General features: G+C 40.5%; 1 protein-coding gene across 1 annotated transcript in view; it reads left to right on the forward strand.

Moving 5' to 3' along the window:
- The window catches only part of prpf6 (PRP6 pre-mRNA processing factor 6 homolog (S. cerevisiae)), a 33,083-nt gene extending 14,954 nt beyond the window's left edge, over positions 1-18,129 (forward strand). Inside the window, exons 13-21 of the mRNA XM_086213831.1 lie at positions 474-595; positions 751-889; positions 1,680-1,799; positions 3,368-3,544; positions 3,657-3,790; positions 5,124-5,215; positions 7,874-7,988; positions 8,086-8,212; positions 16,670-18,129. Of these exons, the coding sequence (XP_086069957.1) occupies positions 474-595; positions 751-889; positions 1,680-1,799; positions 3,368-3,544; positions 3,657-3,790; positions 5,124-5,215; positions 7,874-7,988; positions 8,086-8,212; positions 16,670-16,822 (1,179 nt within the window). The 3' untranslated portion in view covers positions 16,823-18,129. The remainder of the gene's footprint in view (positions 1-473; positions 596-750; positions 890-1,679; positions 1,800-3,367; positions 3,545-3,656; positions 3,791-5,123; positions 5,216-7,873; positions 7,989-8,085; positions 8,213-16,669) is intronic.
- The last annotated feature ends 5,047 nt before the right edge of the window (positions 18,130-23,176 follow it).

Here is a 23,176-nt window from a genome sequence, read left to right on the forward strand (position 1 = left end):
TATCTGATTAGGTTTTTCTTGTTGAAGTTTTAATTGTGGCCTTACAGAATATTTGGTGCTACATCTTTTACAAATTGTGAGCTTGATGTCTAATTCCCATAGGGCACAGCTGTACCACTGCACACAGCCTGCATATGTCATATTTTGAAAATTTACTGGATATACTATGCCATTTGTGTGAAAATTTCCTGTCTGGCTGAAACTGCCCTGTGCAGAATTACATGCCATCCGTCAAAAATAGATTTGCCACTATTCTATTGCCACTACTCCTAGCGAAGCAGTACACCGTGGTAAGTGACCTGTTCGGAATCAAAAAGACATGATGCTGGCCGGCCGGTAACCTGGTAACCTGGCTTATTCCAGTCCCTTGGCAGGCAATGGGTGCATCCCTTGTATATTATGTTTGGAAAGGCCCCTCTAAGACTCTGGTTGGCAGCTTTACATGCTAAAAGTGTGTGTGTCTTGTGTTTCAGTGTGTGGCCCATGGAGCACTGGAGTGTGCCAGGGCCATCTATGCCCATGCTCTGCAGGTGTTCCCCAGTAAAAAAAGTGTCTGGCTTCGAGCAGCCTACTTTGAAAAAAACCATGGTACCAGGTAACCAGATTTGTGTTTTGAATTTTGCAAACATGCTGTTATTTTACTTTCCCTTGTCTTTTTGAATGTTTGATGTCATTTCTTTGTAAAGACTTTTTAATCATATCCTCTGATTATTTATTTTTAATCTCCCACCTGCATCATGCATCTGTCAGGGAGTCTTTGGAGGCCCTGCTTCAGAGGGCTGTGGCTCACTGTCCCAAGGCCGAGGTCCTTTGGCTTATGGGCGCCAAATCCAAGTGGCTGGCTGAGGATGTGCCTGCAGCAAGAAGTATTCTCGCCCTGGCCTTCCAGGTGTTGTATCCATGCAACTCTGATAACAGAGGCCTGACTGTATTTTTTTTTTTTTTTTGTAGAATTATATTTATTTACTTTTCAGAGATTTTACACCAGTACATACTATTCATACCAAGTTAATATTGGGACCTTACCAGCACCATCTCTTACATAACATACATCCACACACACCAATGAAATCACACAGATATATACACAATTTTATACCCATAGACATTTGCTCACATCCCCCCATGTGCATCCATACCAAACAGACACAGTCCTACACCAATAGTCACACACACATCCAGTTCCCTATCCATGTCCGCCTTACCCCTATCTCTATGTCCGTTGCATTTACAAGGTGTCATATTTGCAAATGTCCTGCCATACTTAACTAAGTTGTTTTTTGTTTCCGTCCTCATTCGTTGTATGACCATTTTAAATTGTCTTGAGATTCAAAGAATATTGTGGATGTGTATCTGAAGTAGTATGTCACTTTCATTGTTTCTTACCCTCTTAATCCTTGTTCATACTGTCCAGTTTTAGACTATCTAAGGCAAAACTTGTCAGTAGACTTCTAATCAGTCTGCATGATGGACATTAGATGGCATTGTTTTTTCTCTCATCATTCAACTGTGTACCACCACAGTCCCCATTTTTGGTTGGCACTGTTAAGTAAATAATGAGAAAAATGCGTACATCCGTAAACTTCCATGATTTGTGCCTCCTATTGAACTACAGGCGGGCTCAATTGTGTTTGAATAGCACAACATCACACACTCTCATTTATGTCCCTTCTCTTTAGGCTAACCCTAACAGTGAAGAAATCTGGCTTGCTGCTGTCAAGCTGGAGTCTGAGAATAACGAGTATGAGAGAGCACGTCGACTGCTTGCTAAGGCCCGCAGCAGTGCCCCCACAGCCAGGGTGAGAATGTAAAAGAAACAGATTTTCCCTGTTTCAGAATAATTAGGGTAACTTGCCAATTACGGGATGAGGTTCAGAATCTAGATTCAGACATCTCTCTAGGCAATGATGGAATGAACTATTTTTTTGTTTTTAAGTTTATTCAAAGGTCCTTTCCTTTCACACTTTCATACCAGACAGCTTGTCTTTTGTTACTTAATGTAGGCTGAGGAACAAAAAAGTAACAATGTGTCATTTTCTGCGCTTAGGTGTTTTTTTGAGAGGCTGACCTGCCAGTCACACACACAGAAGAGACCGTTTTGTAGCTAGTTTAGTCTTCAGATCATAAGCATTGAACTAAAGCTTAATCAGAGGCTTTTGAAAACACTTTTCAAACAAAAAAAAATAAATGTAGCAACTTCTGATCAATCTGTATTCATTTCTTGAGACAACTTACACAAATAACACACACTTTACCATTAAGCCTGCTTCTGGTTTAAGTACCATCTATTTCTGGGTTTAGCCTGTCCCCACTGAGTATGGATGCAGATACAGATAAAATTGCTGGTTATACAGAAACACATCATGGTGTACTCATTCATCCCTACTCTCAGCCATGTGTTGGGTTAGCTGAACTGTCAGCATTTATACATCTATACTCAACATTCTGTTTGTAATAATAAGTTAATTGTCTTTAATGTGCTTTCTAGAAACTCCAACTTTTTCTGGTTCAGGCTGCTGTCAGAAGGGCACAAAAACAGTCACTCACACTATCAGAGCATCTGGCCAGACTCCCTGCAGTTACTTAAATTGTACTTGCCCACAGATACAAAGCCTTCTTTAGAATTGGTTGGACCTTCTATCAGTTAAGGCATGTGTAAATTGCTAAGCTTTTTTTGTTTTGTAGGAACATGTAAATAACAGGCAAAGAAAATTAACCATGACCCACTGATAGATTTTACTGAGACTTTTACCCTCTTCTACTTTTTGCAAAACAAATCACAAAAAGTAGAAGAGGGTAAAAGTCTCAGTAAAATTAACCATGGCCCACTGATAGATTTTACTGAGACTTTTACCCTCTTCTACTTTTTGCAAAACAAATCACAACAAACATATTTTTTCATATTTTTTTTAGTGATAATCAGTGTAACAATATGAACAACTACTTCCTATAGTTTTTGATTTGTTTTGTAAATATGCTTGCATTTTGTCACTTTGTTATATTTTTATTTATTTTATTTTTATATTTTTATTTGTTTTACAGTTGGAGAAATTTAAATAGGTCACATGACCAGTTATCGTCTATGTGTATTCATCATACCGTTGAGTACTTGCATCTTGAGCACACCTTAGGAAGCCACATGCGAAATGGTTGCTTGCTCATAGTAAAGTTTTAGTTAAGTCTGTCAGTGTGGGGTGGTTCATTTTCCTTTCATGGTATTTGATATGTTTGAAAGTTGGATGGAAAATACAAATTATTTTCCAGAAATAGTGAGTTTATGCTATGTCTGTTGCAATCCCTGGGGAATTTGATCAGGGAATTAATTGGTAATATTTCCTGGCTGGAATGTGTTTTTTAATCTCTACAGGTTTTCATGAAGTCCGTAAAGTTGGAGTGGGTGTTGGGGAATATTGAAGCTGCTCAGGAGTTATGCACTGAAGCCTTGAAACACTACGAGGACTTCCCTAAACTTTGGATGATGAGAGGACAGATTGAAGAGCAGTGTGAGAATATGGACAAGGCAAGGGAGGCCTATAACCAAGGGGTGAGTCTGGGGAAGTGCAATTACTGTAATAACCACACAGAACATTTTGCCCCCATTTATTTTTATTGATGGCTCTAAAAAGTGTGTATTATCTTAATTATTGTTTTCATAGTTGAAAAAGTGTCCCCACTCTGTGCCGTTGTGGTTGCTGCTGTCTCGTCTGGAAGAGAGAGTGGGACAGCTGACCAGAGCCAGAGCAATTCTGGAGAAGTCTAGACTCAAAAACCCCCAGAGCCCTGAGCTGTGGTAAGAGCATGAGCTTCAGCTTGAACTGCATCACCTGGCTAGGTATTGTATCAAGCCTCAAAATGTGACTCTCTGTGTCCTGTTCCCTTTGTAAAAGTGGAATCTGTTTGTCTGTTTAAGCGGCTCGTACGTCATCGCGCTGCCAATGTCATCATTACACCTGCACACCTACACGTGCACCGTGTCTCAAAATGCTGGTGATGTTCCCATAAAACACCATGTCTGTACAGTTCCAGAAATCTGCCGCCGGATCTCCACTTCACCGCAGATGGCGAGCAGCTCGCTTACTTTCAGGATCTTGCCAGTGCGCTGCCATGATCAATAAAAAAGATGTGTGTTTGCACAGTTCACGTTAGGGTTCACGATTGGTGGGAGTTCCCAAGCAGATTAATTAAAACCTAGATTAATTCACCTAAGATCATACATTTGTAATTTGTTTGAAAAAAAAAAAAGGAGTGAAATAGAGTCTGGGGGACATCAACAGGAAGACTGATCTTATGGCAGAGGCCAAAACTTTATTGAGAGATGAGTGAGCAGCTCTTGCAGCGCAGCCCAGCCCAGCCCAGCCCAGCCCAATTTTTTTTTTAATTTATTTTTTCCTGGAGCTTCCATAATGACAGCCTGATAGGTGGCACAGTGACAAAATCGGATTGCGACAGGAAGGTCGTGTGAAACCTGAGACAATGCGGGTTGCCTTTTTCACACTGCAGGTGAGCTGAGCAGAGCCGAGCTGAGTCGCTAAACACCCGAGTTGCTTGAAAGAGTCGCCTCGACCCTCATCAACCGACTCACCAGAGTGCCCAAACACCCGTGTTCACCCGCGTTTTTGGTGCAGTATGAAAGGGGCTATACAGTTCAGCACTTCAGAGTCACACTGCTAACGATCAAAGATTAAATTTGGCAAGCTGAACTTATTCTGTACTGTACAGGAGACACGGCACAGAGGAGATTGACAATGGTCTGCAGCCAATCAGGACGCAGAACACAGTACGCCATTAAAAAAAAAAAGCATGCAAAATTGCACTAAAAAAATCCACAAAATTGCGAGGCTGCGAAAGGTGAACCGTGTTATAGCAAGGGACCACTGTACTCAAAATAACATTTGATTGACAGTTATGTTTAACTTGCTTAACTTCGCTTTTCGAAACTTACTCATGAAGTGCCAATACTGCATTTATTATGATTGTTTAGAACATTTTCTTTAGATACAGTATAGTAAGCCAGACCTGTCCCTTTTTTAAAAGCAGTAATTAACTCAACCATGATTTGAAATTACTATATAATACTGGTATGTTAAACTCTTAAATTATGTGTTGTCTCTCATATTCACTAGGTTGGAGTCAGTCAGATTAGAGTACCGGGCTGGACTGAAGAATATTGCAAACACACTGATGGCCAAAGCCCTGCAGGAGTGCCCTAATTCAGGTAGGAAGGTTATAAAGGCTGTTACTTCTTCAAAAAAATTAAGTTCGAATGACCAGCAATAAATCACACCAACCCACCCTAGATGCAAACATGAACATTTGTGGATTGCTGTACTTCCACAGGTATTTTGAGCGATGTAACTAGTACAAACTAAAGTTGTGCAGGCCTTTAAGCAATTCTGGAATTGTACATTTTTGTTAGTTTAACATCAAATAAAACTACATATACAAGCAAAGTCAAAGTCCCACCCCTGCAAGGCAAACCATTGGCCCATTTGACATGATGCAAGTTACACTGTGCACCGGATTTTCCAAAAAGATTAAATGGGTTTATCAGACACAACTTAGTCTTGTTTAATGTCAACAGGACCAATTGTTGATGAGATGCTGAACAGCATTTGATTCGAAAGTGATATCCCTTCGTTTGTAACCTCTGAATTTTTTGTGTAATTTGAAACATTGTGATAAATTTTTATTGAGTGTATATACATTGTATCCAAATTTTTGTCTGAAATAGATAGAGCCTAAGAGGAGTTTGAAAAAGTATGGTTTTCATTTTGCACAATTTTGTGCTTTACAATCAGTCAGTCAGACTTATTGTCGCAAATTCTGGCACAGAAGTTTAGCTTGACATGACTCAACATTTGGGTCAAGTTTCATGTTAAACAGATTTTTTGTTACCAGATACACAGCATTTCCTTTTTATTTATAACATTTTTTTGTCTACACTTGATTTTTTTTTTTAAATTGGCCAACAGCCTTAAATCAGTTTATAAAAAAGTCTGTTTTTCATGTTCATGCAATTTTGTGCAACAGCAACCCATACTGAATAATTCGACCCAAATTTGGGACACAGGTCAAGGGGGAGAGGGTTTTATTGTTTTATGTTAATTTGACGAACTTTTGCAAAGATTGAAGAAACTTGCTGTTTTGACTATAGTATTTTACTTTTCTAACTTTTGCATTTTTAGAGTTAGTAAAATTCTTTTGATAACTCTTCATGTATCGTGTGTGAAAAATTGTCCTAAATGGACCAACAGCATTAGAGAAGTTAAAAAAATGCATTTTTCAGGTGGTACAATTTTGTGTCACAGTGCCCCTTATAAATTGACATCGAACTAAATTTGGCGCGAATGTCTAAGACATTTTATTTAATGCCCACATCAGTTTTCTTGTTAACCGTATAAATTGTTGCGAAAATATACACATTCTGTTTGGACTGCAGTGTACAGGAAGTAGATTAGTTATAACTTTTGCAGTTTTAAAGATATCAGAATTCCTGTTATGACTATTTCTATGGAGTATCTGTTGATCATATCTGCATAATCTGTGATTATCAGACACAAACCCATGGATGAGTTTGAAAAAGGATGTTAAGCATTTTTCACAATTTTGCAAAAAATGTTCACAAGCAAATATGGGTGTGTCATATATGACCAAATTCAGCTTAGGGGAATCAACATTCCTTCGATAAAAGTATTTTCAGAAGCAACCATAGATTATTTGTTGTACATTTCTGACAACCCGTAAAGTTATCAACATACCAGTTTAGGGCTAGGCGATACAGCCAAAAAATTAAATCTTGATTTTTTTTTTTTAATTTTAAAATCCGATTCACGATTTTAATCGATTTTTTTCCTGTGTAAAAAAGCACACTTAAACATAATTCGAAAAATATAATTTTTATTGATGCCAAAGCATCAGATACATTTTTAAAAGATAATCATTTTTTGAATTAAATTAAATACGTAAAAAGCCAACGCATCAGTAATGTCCCTCCATCTCTTTCTGACTTGTCATATGGCGTAGCTTTGGAAAATGCCGCAGCAACACTCGGCTGTGATTTTGGTGGAGGTTTTTTCATAGAGCTAGCATCAATGCTTGTAAGGCAACGCCTCACACATTGCTCCCACTCTGGCAGGTGCTGTTTCTTGATGTGCTGGAAAAGATTTGTTGTGCTGCTTCCCTTCGTTTTCACCATCTTTTTACAAAGTTTGCACAACACACCGGTCTGTTCCATGTCCGACCTCGCAAATCCAAACCATGTCCATACCACCGAAGTCACGCTTCCCTTTTTTTGAACAATATTGTGCTCTGTGTCCGTGACTTCTGCCGCCTCCATCCCTCATGTATGTCTGTGTTACATGTCCGTCAGGCACAAGCATGGGCATAAGCCGATGTTCTTCTTCTTGATCGGACCGCAGTCTGCTTAGGAAACAGCGCCAGTCCTCCTAATGTATGTGCGTGCTGTGGTGACTGTGTGTATTACACACACCGGAGTTGAAACATTAAACTCGATTTTGAGATTAAATTTTTTTCATATCGATTGAAAAAATAAAATCAAATTAATCGAATTAATTCGGTTTATCGCCCAGCTCTATACCAGCTGAATGTTCTGCATTTACGTTTCATCATCTCATGGAGATATAAAATGAAACAAATCCCGTTCACTCAAGTTCTGCAACTTAAGGTCCACCAAACAATGGAATTAATTCAAGTTTACAACCTGAATTTTCTGTTAAATGTTCCTAAAAACATGTTCAGAAAAATACATCCTATCCATGAATACATTTTGCATTTATTATATTGTATTATTATAATGTTTTTTTTTCATTTACTCAAATTCTGTTTACCTCATCTCCTTTTTCCTTTTAATTAGGCATCCTCTGGGCTGAAGCAGTGTTTTTGGAGGCCAGGCCACAGAGGAAGACAAAGAGTGTAGACGCATTGAAAAAGTGTGAACATGATCCCCATGTCCTGCTCGCTGTAGCAAAGTATTCTTGCATCTTTGTTTTTATCCCTCTCATACATAGACTCTGCTATTGGGACAAATATGCATAAAACAAATCATGTCTTGTGTATTCCTCCTAGGTTGTTCTGGAGTGAGCGAAAGATCACCAAAGCCAGAGAGTGGTTCCTCCGGACAGTAAAGATTGAGCCAGACCTGGGAGATGCTTGGGCCCTCTTCTACAAGTTTGAGCTGCAGCATGGCATAGAAGTAAGAATTTTTTATTCTTTGTACCCCAGCACTTGACAATGCAAAAGCCCTCTTGAAATGCAAGGAATTATTATTTTCTTTAATCTCCACAATTAACATTTTTGAGGGCCTCAAAAGTGGACACTAGAAATCACAGAAGTCCCACAAGACATGGGTTTCATCTACATGCATGAAATTTGGTAGGTACACGTAACATAATTAGACCTAAAAAATGCACTGTTGGCCTTTGATGTCCCCCCGAAAAGAAGCCCAACATTTTAATTTGAATTAAAACAACGTTGGCGTGTTTTTTTTGTCCATTTCAAGGGTCATACTTTCACAAACTCCTCACAGGGGCTTTATCCAATTTTTCAAATTTATACAGTGTGTACTCAACCCCTGAGTGATGTTAAATAGGAAAGCTTTTGAGTTATTTCCACACTGTGGTTGCAGTGGTCAATGAAACACAAAAGTGTTATAACTCCCATCACAGTCAGATCTGTTTCAAACTTCATGTCACTGAAGATTTGTTCAGGATCATCAAGAGATGTATTCTTTCAAGGACTTTGCTGTCAAACTTTCAACATCCAAGGGGAACATCCTGATCTGATGAACCAAAGGTGAAAGACTAATGTACAAACCACTATTTGTATTGAATATAGATGTGGAAAGGTCTGAAAGAACAGTTGAGGCCTCAAGAGTCATCAGACTCAAAGGAGGTGTTTTGAAGGAGAGGTAGTTCTACAACTCACAGGTATCCTGTTGAGATGCAGGAGGTCCTGAAGCACCCCACATACCCCAAAGCCACCATGAGAGCAGTCAACCCCTTAGAACAGACACCAAAGAAGGTTCAAGTCATGTCGGTAATTAGGCAACTGTTAGACAAGGATGTGGACAAGCTGCTTGAGGTGATAGAGAAAGGGAGATCAAAGGCTGCGGACAATGATGACATTCATTGTCAGTCTAACAGCAGAGAAGTTTGGAGTAGAGGACAAGAAGCCTTCTAGAACACCTTACATCATGAATCAAGCTAAGATCCATGAGACCCCACAAGAACTGAAGTCCTGCAAGAAGCGATACAAAAAGAGGCCAGTGGGAAGCAACGGCCACCTTTGGCTGAACTGTGAACCATTCTGAGGAAGATGCTCATGAGCCTCTGTTGAGCAATGATTAAGCTTAACTCAGAATAATGCTAGGAAGAGAGCATCCTTCACAGCCAATCCATTTGGCTTCCCCAGACAGTTGGTCAGGTAGAAGTGCAGCATCAGTTTGGTTTGCTCTAAGAGGGAGCTTGACCTGCACATCCAGACCACCTTATAGTGACCCCAACAGGCCATGTGAGCTTGGTCCGTGCAACATCTTGCTAGAACTACCTTTACCTGCCAAAGGGTTTGACAGTAGAGAGACATTATTTACAGGTCCATGACATTGTGAGGAGAGCGAGTGCAGCCTCAGACCCTGGCCCAAAATGGAGTCCCAACAAGGTCTATAAGAATTTGCCCCCTGCTATTGAAATGACTGTGAAGGATTCTTAGGGAGTCTGCATCTCAAAGGAAGAGGACTCCACAAGAATCAACCAGTTCAGTCATCTTCTTGGAAATTGTTTAGAGCAAGACATTCTTCAGCATTTAGGCAAGGCAGCTGACTGTTTTTCTCTCCAACAATGGCTACATCAATGCATTTGTGCAAAGAGGAGGTTTAGCTGGAGTGTTGGGGTGTCTAGAGCACACAGGAGTGGTGATTCAGCTTATCAGAGAAGCCCAGGAGAACAAGGGAAACCTAAAAGTACTCTAACTTGATCCGACCATTGCCAACAGCTCCACCCCCACAAGCTGGTCCAGATGACCACAGCTAACATCTTATGCCAAACCATGTGATAGACCTCATCCTGGATTGTTACAACAGGTTCAAGACAAGAGTCTCAGTGGGGTCAGTCATGCCAGATTGGCACAGACTAGAGTTTGGGAGCATCACAGGCAGTACAATCTCTGTCATCCTGTTTGCCTTGGAAATGTACATGATCACTAAGTCTGCTGAACTGGAGTGCCAGGGCCCTCAGACCAAGTCAGTGGTATGTTAACCACGGATCAGAGCTTTCATGGACACCCTGACCACCACCAAGTCAGTGCCAGGAACCAGATGGATTATTCATGGGCAAAGATGAAGTATAAGCCGAGGAACTCAAGGTAACTGGTCCTGATTAGGACAAAGTTGTGGACATGTTTCAATTCAGCATAGGAGGGAAACCTATACCAACTGTCTCAGAGAAACTGAGTAAAGAGACTGGGGCCAGGGAACTGATGTTCTACGGGGACTCCAGTAATCATAAGGTGGCCCAAGCTGGAGCAGAGGTGAAAACTGGGAGAAAATGGTGAGCTGCTGAAGCTGTGCAAGCAGAGTCGGAGTGGATACGTTGCAAAGTGGGAGCAGTGATGCGGGGACCACATAGTCAGGGCACCTTCCCTATTCCTCAGTTTAGAAAAGGAGAGGTGCAAGTTTGTCCAAGGGGAAGAGAGTGCAGCGGTTGAAGTGGAGAGGTTTAGCAAAGCTGTCACACAAAGCTGCCTGTGGGCCTGGACGAGGGTGAACAGGCCATTGACTTGAAATTGAAATGAACTGATGTCTGGCAGGCTGAACAGCTGTGCATAAAATTCCTTGTCCAGGCAGTAATACGATCTCCCTCTCAGTTAATCAAACCTCTTCACTTGGGGCAATGCAGAGTATCCAAATGTCCCTTAATGCCCAGGCATGGGAATGTTGCAGGACATCCTGAGCTGTTACCTAAAATCTTTGGGGCAGAAACTGTACATCTAGCCCTACAACCTCATCTTGAAACCCACTGCAGAAGCTATTAGCCAGAATTAGCTGCTGGTAGTTAGGATTCCAAGGCACTATCACCTTTGTGAATGGACTCAATTTTATGGACTCAATTTTAATTTTTGTGAGGACTGGAACTTGGCTACCAAGAAATACAGGAGCTAAGAGTACACTTAGAATCCTTGCAATGGCACAGCACTTGAAGCTCTTAGTGGACCTGAAAACAACTGAAGGTCCTGCAGCACAACCATCAAGAGGCCAGACATCCTTTTTTTGTGTCAGAGGCAACCAATAGAATTGTGTTGTTGGAACTAAGTGTGCCATGGGATGACCATCTGGAGGAGGCGCATTTCTGGAAGAAGACCAAATATGTGCACCTTGTTATAGATTGCCAAAAGCAGGGCTGGAAGGTTAGGTGCATGTTCATTGAGATGCAGGCGGCAGTTGGTGCCGAGAGATGGAGCTCCAGTGGATCTGTGGAAACAGAGAGATTGCGAGACACCAAGGCCAAACTACAAAGTACAACAGGTAATGGTAATGACAGTTAAAAAATGTGCAGAGAGGAGAGGAGAGGGCTCCATGTAAACAGATGTGTCCCCCAGCAGTCTAAGCCTATAGCAGCATAGCTATAAAATGGTTCAGAGTTACCTGAACTAAGGCTGCAACAATGAATCAATTAAATTGATTAAAAGTCGATTAATAAATTTGTTGCCAAACAAATTTGATTTTCGATAATTCATCATTAAAGAAACGTCATGTAATGCTGCGAATGTTAGGGGGAGACGAGCCATCTCTCTTCCGTAAGAGTTGCGCGCACTAGTGACCACAGATCACAACAACAATGGCAGCGTCCATTGCTGCAGCATGTGGCGGTAGGCTGAAAAGAGCTAAAGGCTGGGAGTATTTCACTCTCATTAAAGAAAAGAAAAAAAATTACTTGTAAACTTTGCAAGGAGGACTTTGCTTGGCACGGGAGCAGGACTGTCATGAATGAACATCTGAGCAGAAAGTAGGTAGGAGTTTTAGCGGAGCTGGATGAAGACTCACCTCGGTAAGTTAGCTTGTGGGCTTGCCTGTAGCAGACTGAGTTGTCTTGGCTTTTAACATTTAAAATGGACTTTCCACAGCGGAAAGCCTGGTTTGTTTTTACGGCTCAGTACTGGTCAGGACTTGAGTCCCATCAGTCTATTTATTGCTGTATTTGTGCTATAGAAACATGAATGCAAAGACGTGATCAATTCACTTAGCAGGTTGCTGATCTGGTCTGGAGTGGAAACACGATGTGCGTGTATGTGTATATGTGTAATTACCGGATACAGTAGGCAGGTCTAGATCGGATCAGAGCTTTGAGCAGTAATTGAAATCAGGCTTTAGCATGCAGCCCTGCACTTTAAAGCCAAGACATCTACGTCATCTATACAGCTATACCTGCTGCGTGCCAGATTATAGAATCAACATGAAACATGAAATGACTAGAATGTATTTTTTTCAAATGAAAAATAAATGATTTCTTTTTTAATTTTTATTGTCTTTATTGTTGTTAGAACATGCCTAAAACAACTTCATGCTAAATTGTAAAGGTAATTGCAAAAAAGTGGAATAATCTGATAATCGATAAAATAATCACAGATTAATCGATAATTCAATAAATCGTTAGTTGCAGCCTTAACCTGAACCAGCCCTAACTGAAAGCTCTGTTATAGAGGACGGTCTTAAGCCCAGACTTAAATGTAGTTAGAGTGTCTGGCTCTCTGACCCATGGAGTAAACACACAGTAAAGGAGCCCGGTAACTGAAGGCTCTACCTCCCAGTCTGTTTTTAGAGATATTGGGAGTCACTAACAGACCTGCGTTCTGGGAGTGGAATGCTCAGGACAGTAAGGAATAATTAGCTCTTTCAGATTGGATGGAGTATTATAATTAAGAGCCTTATAAGTCAGCAGAAGGATTTTGAAGTTGATTCTAAATCCTACAGGAAGCCAGTGAAGAGAAGCTAAAGTGGGAGAGATGTGTTCTCTCTTCCTAACTCCTGTCAAAACCCTCGCTGCAGTGTTCAGTACTAACTGGAGACTCATTAGAAAGTTCTTTGGACATCCTAACAGGAGAAAGTTACAGTTGTCCAGCCTAGAAGTGATAAATGCATGCATCAGTTTCTCAGCATCACTCTGGGAAAGGATATTCCTAATCTTAGTGATACTGCGCAGGTGGAAAAAGGTGGTCCTAGTTACATGCTTTATGTGGGAGTTTAAGGAAAGGTCCTGGTCAAAAATGACTCCGAGGTTCCTTGCTGTTGTACTCGGGGTCAGGGTGATGCCATCTAGAGTGGCGATCTGATTAGAGAGCGTGTCCCTGAGGTGTTTCAGTCCAAACACGATGGCCTCAGTTTTATCTGAATTCAGTAGTAAGAAGTTACAAGACATCCAAGATTTAATGTTTTTCAGGCAGTCTTGCAGATTGGTGAGCTGGCTTCTGTCATCTGGCTTCATCGACAAGTAGAGTTGTGTGTCATTCGCATAACATTGAAAGTTGATTGAGTACCTCCAGATTTTGTCACCTCATGGCAGCATGTAAAGAATGAAGAGAATTGGTCCTAAAAGTGAACCCTGTGGTACACCATATGTAATTCTGCTATACTATGAATGGTCATTATTAACATGAACACACTGAAACCTGTCAGATAAGTATGACTTAAACCATTTTAGGGTAGGTCCTTTAATCCCAATTTCATGGTCCAGTGTCTGTAGCAGGATGCTGTGTTTGAGGGTGTCAAATGCATCACTGAGGTCCATAAGTACAAGTGCAGAGACAAGACCTCTGTCTGAAGCTATAAGAAGATCATTAGAGACTTTGACCTATGTTGTTTCAGTGCTATGGTGTTCTCTGAATCCAGATTGGAAGGCTTCAAAGAGCTCGTTGTTGTGCAGATGTTCGTGTATCTGCTCCAGGATAACCTTCTCAAGGATCTTGGAGATGTAGGGGAGGATGGATATAGGCCTATAGTTTGCTAATACATCTAGTTCAAGAGAAGGTTTCTTTAAGTAAAGGGGTAATGACAGCCACCTTAAAGGCTTGTGGCACGTAACCTGTGACCAGGGAAAAATTGATTTGGATTAATATAGATGTGTTGATAAAGGGGAAGGCATCCTTAAGTAGGGATGGGATCCAGCAGACAAGTGGCTGACTTGGAGGAAGTAATTACAAAAGTTAAGTCTGACAGGTCAATGGGGGAGAAGCTGTCCAAGTATGCACCAAGTCTGCAAGGTGCTTCTATGGGTATTGTAATCTGTGCTCGATTACTGGCAATCTTTGTTCTAATATTCACAATCTTTTCAGTCAAGAAAGATAGGAAGTCGTTACTGCTGAGAGTTGGGGGGGATATATGGCTCAACAGCACTATGGTTCTTGGTTAGCCAAGCCACGGTGTTGAAGAGGAACGTGGGGTTGTACTTATTCTTTTCTATTAAGGATAAGTAGTAAGCACTTCTAGCATTACAGAGTTCTTCTTTTATATATTAAAAAACTATCCTTCCAGGCTTGGCAGACTTCCTCATGCTGGTTGGAATGTGTCTTCCTTTCCAGTTGTTTGGTGTTCTGTTTCAAAGCGCGCAGGTTTGGGCTGTACCAGGAAGCTATTCTTTTCTGGTTGATAACCTTCTTTTTCAGGGGAGCTACAGCGTCAAGTGTCCCAAGAAGTGCTGCTGCAGTGCTGTCCACAAGATAGTCTACCTGCGTGGGGCTGAAATCAGCATAATTGGCCATTATATTATTAAAAAATGTGGCAGCAAGCTCTGCTGGAATAAGCTCCTTAAATCTAGAAACAGTAGTGTCAGATAAACATCTACTGAAGGGGGATTTTTTTCCAGGTAGGATATAATTTGTTAAAGTAAATTCAATGTGATTAAGGAGTGATCAGACAAGGCGGGGTTTTGAGGAAGAACTTTGATGCAGTCGGCTTCTATTCCATTAGTAAGTACTACATCAAGGATCATGATTAAAAGTGTGAGTGGGTTTGTGTACCCTCTGAGAGAAGCCAACTGAATCCAGAAGCGACTTAAACGCAGTGGCCAGACAATCATCATTTACGTCCACATGGATGTTAGTCACCCACTATAATGACTTTGTCTGAATTCAATGCTAAGTTTGACAGAAAGTCAGGGAATTCTTCTAAGAACTCAGAATAAGGTGCAAGAGGACGATACACCACAGCAAGTAAGAGTGGTTTCTCTGCTTTCCAGTCTGGGTGGGAAAAGCTAACAGTAAGGCTCTCAAATGAATTAAATGAACAATTAGGTTGAGGGTTAATAAGCAAATTTGACTGATAAATTGCAGCTACTCCTCCTCAGCCAGTGATACGAGGTACATGGTAGTTAATGTAAGTAGGAGGGAAAGATTCATTTAAACTAACATTCATCTTGCTGCACCCAGGTTTCAATAAGTGCTAATACACCAATCTGATAATTTGTGATTAAATCATTCACTCGGAGAGACTTGGATGGGAGAGGTTGAATATTTAGCAAACAGTACCTGGACTACCCCTGGGCTCAGGCCCTAAAAAATTGTCCAAAATTGGACATTCGTGTCCAAATTGTGGACATACTGTTAGAGATACGTCAGGGGTGTCTTATATGATTTGTCCGTCTTGATGAGATGAATAAAACGGTGTTAGTCCCATGTCTGTAGGACATTCCTACAGGCTGTGGCATAGTTTTTTGTGTATCAAGGTGGTGCTATTGAGTAGAGCGCAGCTTTTTTTAATTATCAAATTTTTCGCTGCACCTGATGTGTGTATCAAATTTGGTGAGTTTTTGAGCATGTTTAGGTGGTCAAATTAACTTTTGAAGTGGCGAGTGTGTTGAGCAAACATAAAAGGAGGACCTCTGGGCTCGGGCCCTAACTAGGTTGCTATAAGTTACTTCTCCAGATTTGGGTTTAGGCTTATATAGCCTCGAGGCTGACACAGTTTTTATCGGCTGGGTGGGTTACAACACGAAGGAACCAGCAGAGGGGCGTGTTAAACTACTGTTCTGCCTGCCGGTCTGAACTCTGGGTGCTTGTCAGGGATTAGTATGGCTCATAAACTGCCCTATGTTCCTAGATAAGAGAGATGCACCATCAAAAGTAGGATGAACGCCATCTCTCCGAATCAGACCAGGCTTTCCCCAGAAGGAGCTCAGATTGTCTATATAAGCCATGTTGTTATGCAAGGGTGTCAGATGTTGCTGCCATCACCACACATTGGAGAGGATGCTTAGCTGCAATGCTGCCCTTTGATGAGAAGTATGGTGCATTGTTCATAGTAGACACCTGGGTTACTAACGATACCATGTTGATTTAAATGGTTTACTTTTGTCATGTCCATTTACATTCAAAAACTCCTCCTAGGGATTTAATCAGATTTTCTCCTAATTTGTCCCAGATTTGCACATCAGGGGTGAAATTACACTGCAGTCACATAAACCACTTCCTCTCATTACAAGTGTTTTTAAATTGACTAAAAGTACCATTAATAATAATGATTATAGCATGATTTCAGGTACTCCTGTTGTATTCATAAATGTTCTTTTTTTAAGTTACCTAAATTGTTTGTCCATCCAAAAATCTTAGGGTACAAATGCATGTATCATGTTGCAGTTGCCTTACCTCACTGTTCTCTGTTCATCAGGAACAGCAGGAAGAGGTACGGAAGCGTTGTGAAAATGCAGAGCCCCGTCATGGGGAGCTGTGGTGTGCTGAATCCAAACATGTCCTGAACTGGCAGAAGAAGACAGGAGAGATCTTAGCAGAAATAGCTGGCAAGATCAGGAACACATTTTGAGACCGTGGAGTTGAACTGAAAACACCCGGAGGACTGCTATGGATGCATACCAGGGATACTCCATCTACCACTTACTCATTCCATCTGATAGTGTGGTCTAAAATAAGATTTTTTGACAACAAAAATGTTTTAAATACAAGGTTAAAAGGTAAGGTATTTTAATGTTAAACAATACAGCTTATCCTCTTTATTTAGTAGTGAAACCAGTGTCAGCAACTCAATTCTTGAGTCAATTTTAGCTTTGCTTAAATATGCAATTGCTCAGACTCTGGTGGGTTGCATGGAGTTAGTCTCTGAAGTTGTTTTTAAATTGGGTAGATTAGTTAGTTTGAGAGCTTTTTCAAACTAAAAGACCTAGGAAGTTTTCCTTCCAACTTTTTGTTTTGTGCTTCAGTTGAAAGGGCCTGCTGCCTTCTGCTGTCACCACAATGTTGTATTTTCTGTGCTGGCAATTATTTAGGTGGTGTGAATTTGGTTAGCTTACACTAAAATCCCTGGCTGCTCTCCATCTTTCTGTTCAAGTGGTCCTGGTATTCCGTTTACTGAAATGCGGTCTGGAATACCTGCCAGCTGAAGAAACGGCAGCGGGTAGTCTTTATTTTGATTCAGCACCTTACATTGTAACTTCATTAGAAAAATTGTCATTGTGAATATGTTCAACCATTATAACCCATTGATTTTAACTGCAGACAAAATGTTTCTATAGTCTTTAAGATACAAAGGAGTACTTTTGTCAAAGCTGTGATTATTCTCATTTAAAACATGTATTTAATGCCTCTGTTAACCTTTTGCAATTTATCATAAGTTCTTGTGATAACTGATAGCACCAGCAGTTATTCAGGTGGTGCAGTGAACAATATGCGGTTTTGTTTTACATTTGTTCTTAATTTTGGTCAAACTTGTTTTCACATAGAATCATCTTCTGAAGAGTATCATTGTCCAAATTGTCATTTCAAAACTGTGAAAACCTTAAATGTGAGCAGGCAGAAATTAAAAGACATAACACATAAATCACATGCAATTTGATTCCACTTTTTTTTTGAGTATGTTCAGAATGAACCCAGTAGTTGGGGTTGAAAGAGAAGTCCAAACGTTGTTGTTAGATTTTTGTGTTCATGCTGATAAAGGAGAGGTTGGCTGTACTGAAATAAGCACGACAGTGTTCATAAATTTTTTTGTCAGTGACTATTGTATGATTTCTCATGTTTTAGTTAAGTTTTAAAGAGTTTCTTTGAAATATGTTTGAAATACTTTGAATGCCTCCAATAAACATTGTATTGCACCAGTTCCTGTTCCTATGGAAGAAAAGGGAAAAAAATAAAATCGTGTGCAAAATACTAAAGGGTGCACAGTTTGAAATTCAGTATGCCCGATCAATGTGAAACTAGACATAATCTATTGATGCTTTTGACAAAAAGTCATCATATTTGGCCACAATTGACCGCTAGGTATGGCCAAAACTTGAATAATTCATATTAGTAAGAATAAGCTCAATCAATACCAAATTTAGCACAGTAGTTTGCCTCACCAATTTAGCTTACAACATAACAATTACATGTTTTGGCAATGAGATGGTGCAATAATTTTTTTTTTCATATCCAAACCAAAATTTAATCAAAGCTGATGAAAGTCAAAGGAGGGTTTTGGAATAGGGTACGCATGAAAAAAAAAAGTACAAATTTTGACTGCTACATACATCATATAAACTCTGTATTCTATGATGTCAGGTGAATCTGGGGATCAATGAAACACCCATATTTAATGGTAGAAAACATTTTGTGACCATGTGAAAAATGCTACATGTACGGTGGGGCAAAAAAGTATTTTGTCAGCCACCAATTGTGCAAGTTCTCCCATTTTAAAAGATGAGAGAGGCCTGTAATTATCATCTTAGGTACACTTCAATTTTAAGTTACCTAAATTGTTTGTCCCTCCAAAAATCTTAGGTGAAAAATGCATGTATCTTGTTGCAGTTCCCTTACCTCACTGTTCTCTGTTCATCAGAAACAGCAGGAAGAGGTACGGAAGTGTTGTGAAAAAGCAGAGCCCCACCATGGGGAGCTGTGGTGTGCTGAATCCAAACATGTCCTGAACTGGCAGAAGAAGACAGGAGGGATCTTAGCAAAAATAGCAGGCAAGATCAGGAACACATTTTGAGACCGTGGAGATGAACTGAAAACACCCGGAGGACTGCTATGGATGCATACCATACCATACTCCATCTTCCACTTACTCATTACATCTGATAGTGTGGTCTAAAATAAGATTTTTGACAACACAGCAGGCCAACATATATAGACAGACAACCATTCATACTCACGGTCAATTTAGAGAATCCAGTTAGCCTAGTTCCCATTTGCATGTCTTTGGACTGAAGGAGGAAGCCATAGTACCTGGAAAAAACCTGCGCAGGGAGAACATGCAAACTCCACACAGAAAGATCCTTTGCCCCAGCTTGAACCTGGAACCTGTTTGCTGTGTGGCAACAGTGCTAACCACTGCACCACTGTGCCGCCCTGTATGAAAATATGCATGCATAATGTAATTGCACTGATGAAAAGTATGAAACTCGGCTCAAGTGTAAATCACCTCATCATGACTCCATACCAAATTTGGTGCCAATCAATCAATAGTGGGGGTATGGTACTACAAAATCACAAACATAATAAACTTTTTTCCCCTAACTTTTAAGAGTGGTGCATCCATCCATCAATCCATCTTCTACTGTTAATCATGTTACAGGGTAGATCATGGGGGGGGGGGGGGGGGGGGGGGTGGAAGCTATCCCAGAAGCTTTCAGGTGTGAGGCAGGACACACCCTGGGCAGGTCATCAATCTATTGCAGGGCCAACACATATAGACACACAATCATTCACACTCAGCCACAGCTGCCGAATTCACAGTATCCAATTTACCTCGTCCTAGTCCCTATTTACATGTCTTTAGATTGTGGGAGGAAGCAGAGTACCCAGAGAGAACAGAGAAGAGTAGAACATGCAAATTCTGTGGTACAAAAAAATCCCGTGTCCAAGCCAGGGCCCAAATTCGGAACCTTCTGGCAGTAAGGCGACCGTGCTAACCACTGCACCAGCGTGCCGCCAAGATGTCACTCCATTCTGGACAAAAATTTGCACTCATAATGCAGACATATCGCACAATGTATTCGTCAAAACAGGAAGTACTAAGTACCTCCGCTAAAAATGGTCCGATTAACATGCGACTTGCATTAAATGCTTACCATTTCCTCTTAATTTATGTTTCAAATTTTATGCCAATCAATCAGTAACTCATATCACAGCAAAAAAAAAGCAATTCAAAATAAAATAATGCATAGATTACATAGATTGATCCAACTTGTCTTTGGCTCGGTTTCCAACAAGAATTGGGACAAATAATGTCGACATACTTAAAAGTTATCAAGGTAATATTGATTTCCCCAAAAATGCAATATATGCGATATAGACAAAATGGTATCACTTTTGGGCTGCATGCTGGTGCATTGGTTAGCACTGTGGCCTCATAGCAAGAAGGTTCCCAGTTCGAGTCCCGGCTCGGGCAAGGGATCTTTCTGTGTGGAGTTTGCATGTTCTCCCCGTGCCTGCGTGGGTTCTCTCCGGGTACTCTTCCCACCGTCCAAAGACATGGAATTTGGGGACTAGGCTGATTGGATTCTCTAAATTGACCGTAGGTATGAATGTGAGTGTGAATGGTTGTTCGTCTCTGTACGTTGGCCCTGCGATGGACTGGCAACCTGTCCAGGGTGTACCCCGTCTCTCGCCCGTAGATGCTGGGATAGGCTCCAGCCCCCCCGCGACCCTTACTAGTAAGGAATAAGCGGAAGACGACGATGGATGGATGGTATTAATTTCTGCACAGAAGGTGGTGAGTGCCTCGGCAAATCTAGTCCTATTGATTCAGTATGAGATATAATCTCGTCTCGGCAAAATTTTGCCCGGTCTGACTTCCACTGGTCGCGAGGTCCGACTCATATCAAGTCCGCTGGGCGCAGGGTTCGACTTGTGCGGGTGGGGCTTGAACCCCGTTCATACCGGCTTGCAAGCCTACTTCACTTGTTTGGTGTACGCACAACATACATGAATATCACTATTTAAACGGGATCCCCCTGAAAAGTGATGTCAGAAAAACACAGCTTCGGATAGAAGCATCCACAAATTACAGCCGCTCTAGTCACCATTCCTTTTTAACACGTCTTCCAGCGAAACCGAAAGGACTGAGCTTTGTGATTGATTGCAGATGTTTTCCTTGACTTGTTACGACTGGAGTTTTGTGAAATTTTAAACTAAGAGTCAGGAATCCATGACGGGGAAAGGAAATTGGAGCGGCGGTGATTTTGGTGATGCTGGAAACCACGGAGCACCACATCGCAAGTCTCAAATCCACAGAGTCCACTTATCCATTCTAGGACGTGAAGAAATTCTGACAAAATCTTTTGGATAAAATAAAGCCCGTAATTAACTGGATCCTTCTCGCCTGGGGATCCTGAAGAACATGATAAATGGTAAGTGTGGTTCTAACATCTGATTTACGGAGCTGAAGAGCTTATAGTACTGCTAAAATAAAGCACCATTTGCTGACTTTGTACATGAGGATCGATTGTTTTCATTGTTTTTGCTCATATATATTTGATTTAACTATTCTTACTGTAAGCAATAACAGACATCTCTATCTTTCTTAGTGTCTCAACGGAGCCCCACTCCGTAGTGTCCTTGTGCTTCTCTTGTTGGCCAACTCTTGTGGTAAACGTAGATGTAACTATAAAGAAATACTTGGCTCCTACAGAGAGGTCATCTCTGTTGATCTACAGAATATGGTAAGCAGAACATTGTCCCAGATCAATTAAGAAATGGATCTAAATGAATCAGTTGCTGCTACTGTACAACTGAACATGAGGGCGATACTCTAAAATCAGGTAGTGGGGTGCTACCCAGTGTTTGCCACCATGTTTACTCTACTAGTAAAGATCAGGTCCAACCGTGTCCTGTGTATAGTAACTTTTAATAGAATTTCATGAATCTTCTTTTTCAGAATTTGACTGGCTCATTTGATTCCCCCAAAGAGCAAGACACCTGCCCCTCAGGAAAGGTAAACACAAGGCGTGATTTCAGCACCATGGACAGGGTAATATTAACTCTATTCTGTCATGGTGCAAATGCAAAGGAAATATTCCCAGCAGAGAATTTAGTTTTCACTGCCATGCACAGATTACTAGACAGATTATTCCAAATATTACTCTTTTATGATTTTTTTCATTGGCAGGCACATCGCATCCTAGCTTCCATCTACTTTATGACACAGCAGATGCGGTGTCAGACCGCTGGCAAACAGCGGTCTGACCTGGAAAAACCCCTAGAGAGTATGGAGCAGCTCATCACTCATAACTGCAGTCCTGGTTATCTGGTGAGCCACCAAAAACTTCCTAATCTTTCATTTTAATTGATTGAGTATGTTGATTTTCACTTTTTGCCCAATACCAATAAAGGTCAAGAACCTATAATGACGACAAAAAAAATTAAATTGTAGAGAAAAGTAGAATCCTAATCTGACTGACTTCTTGTACATGGAGGAGCAACAAACAAAGAAAATAAAAATAATAAATAATACTTTTAATAATTCTCTTTTGAACTTCCAAAGGTTGGACCAGGGAATTTTTTTGTAGATGATGGTGTAGCATCCATGGTGTTGTGAATCTTACAAGAATAAACCTGTGTGAAAGCTAGCATTTTGTTGCCTAAAAATACTTTTCCTCTGACTGAATGCTTTCAGGGGAAGAGAGCCTCTTGTTCATCTGTACAGAAAATACAAGGAAAGAAGAGAAAGAGGATCAGGATGATTAAAGTTATCAAGGCACTGATAACTTGTTGGTACAAACTTTGGAGTGTCTATACACTGAAATATTAGGAAAGACTAACCAAAACTGTTCCAATGCCGGCCCAACTGTATATGTTTTTTTGTTTGTTTGTTTTTGTCTAGATGCAGCATTTTAAATGGTAACTGCTTTACAATGTTCTGTTGGGGATCAAACAATACCACCACCATCCATGTCACCATTGCACAATGTTTTATGATGCTGTTTTATATTGACCATACATAAGCTAAAAAGTGGTCAAAGTGCATTTAAGTTCTTTGAAAGTGTACACATTTCAAAGATTTCCCTTTTTGAAAAATTGTATTTGTGAGCTGTCAGTTGTCATGTTGGGGAATATACTGTATGCCATATAATAAAAATATGTTTTGCATATATCCGTTATATATTCTATATAAAAACTATTATGATAATGATTGTGATGATGATGACTATTATTATTATTATTATCATCATCATCATCACCTTTA

This window comes from Aulostomus chinensis, chromosome 9, assembly GCF_037954235.1.
Source record: "Aulostomus chinensis isolate RoL2024-O1b breed Wild chromosome 9, RoL_Achi_v1.0, whole genome shotgun sequence".
NCBI classification, from domain to species: domain Eukaryota; kingdom Metazoa; phylum Chordata; class Actinopteri; order Syngnathiformes; family Aulostomidae; genus Aulostomus; species Aulostomus chinensis.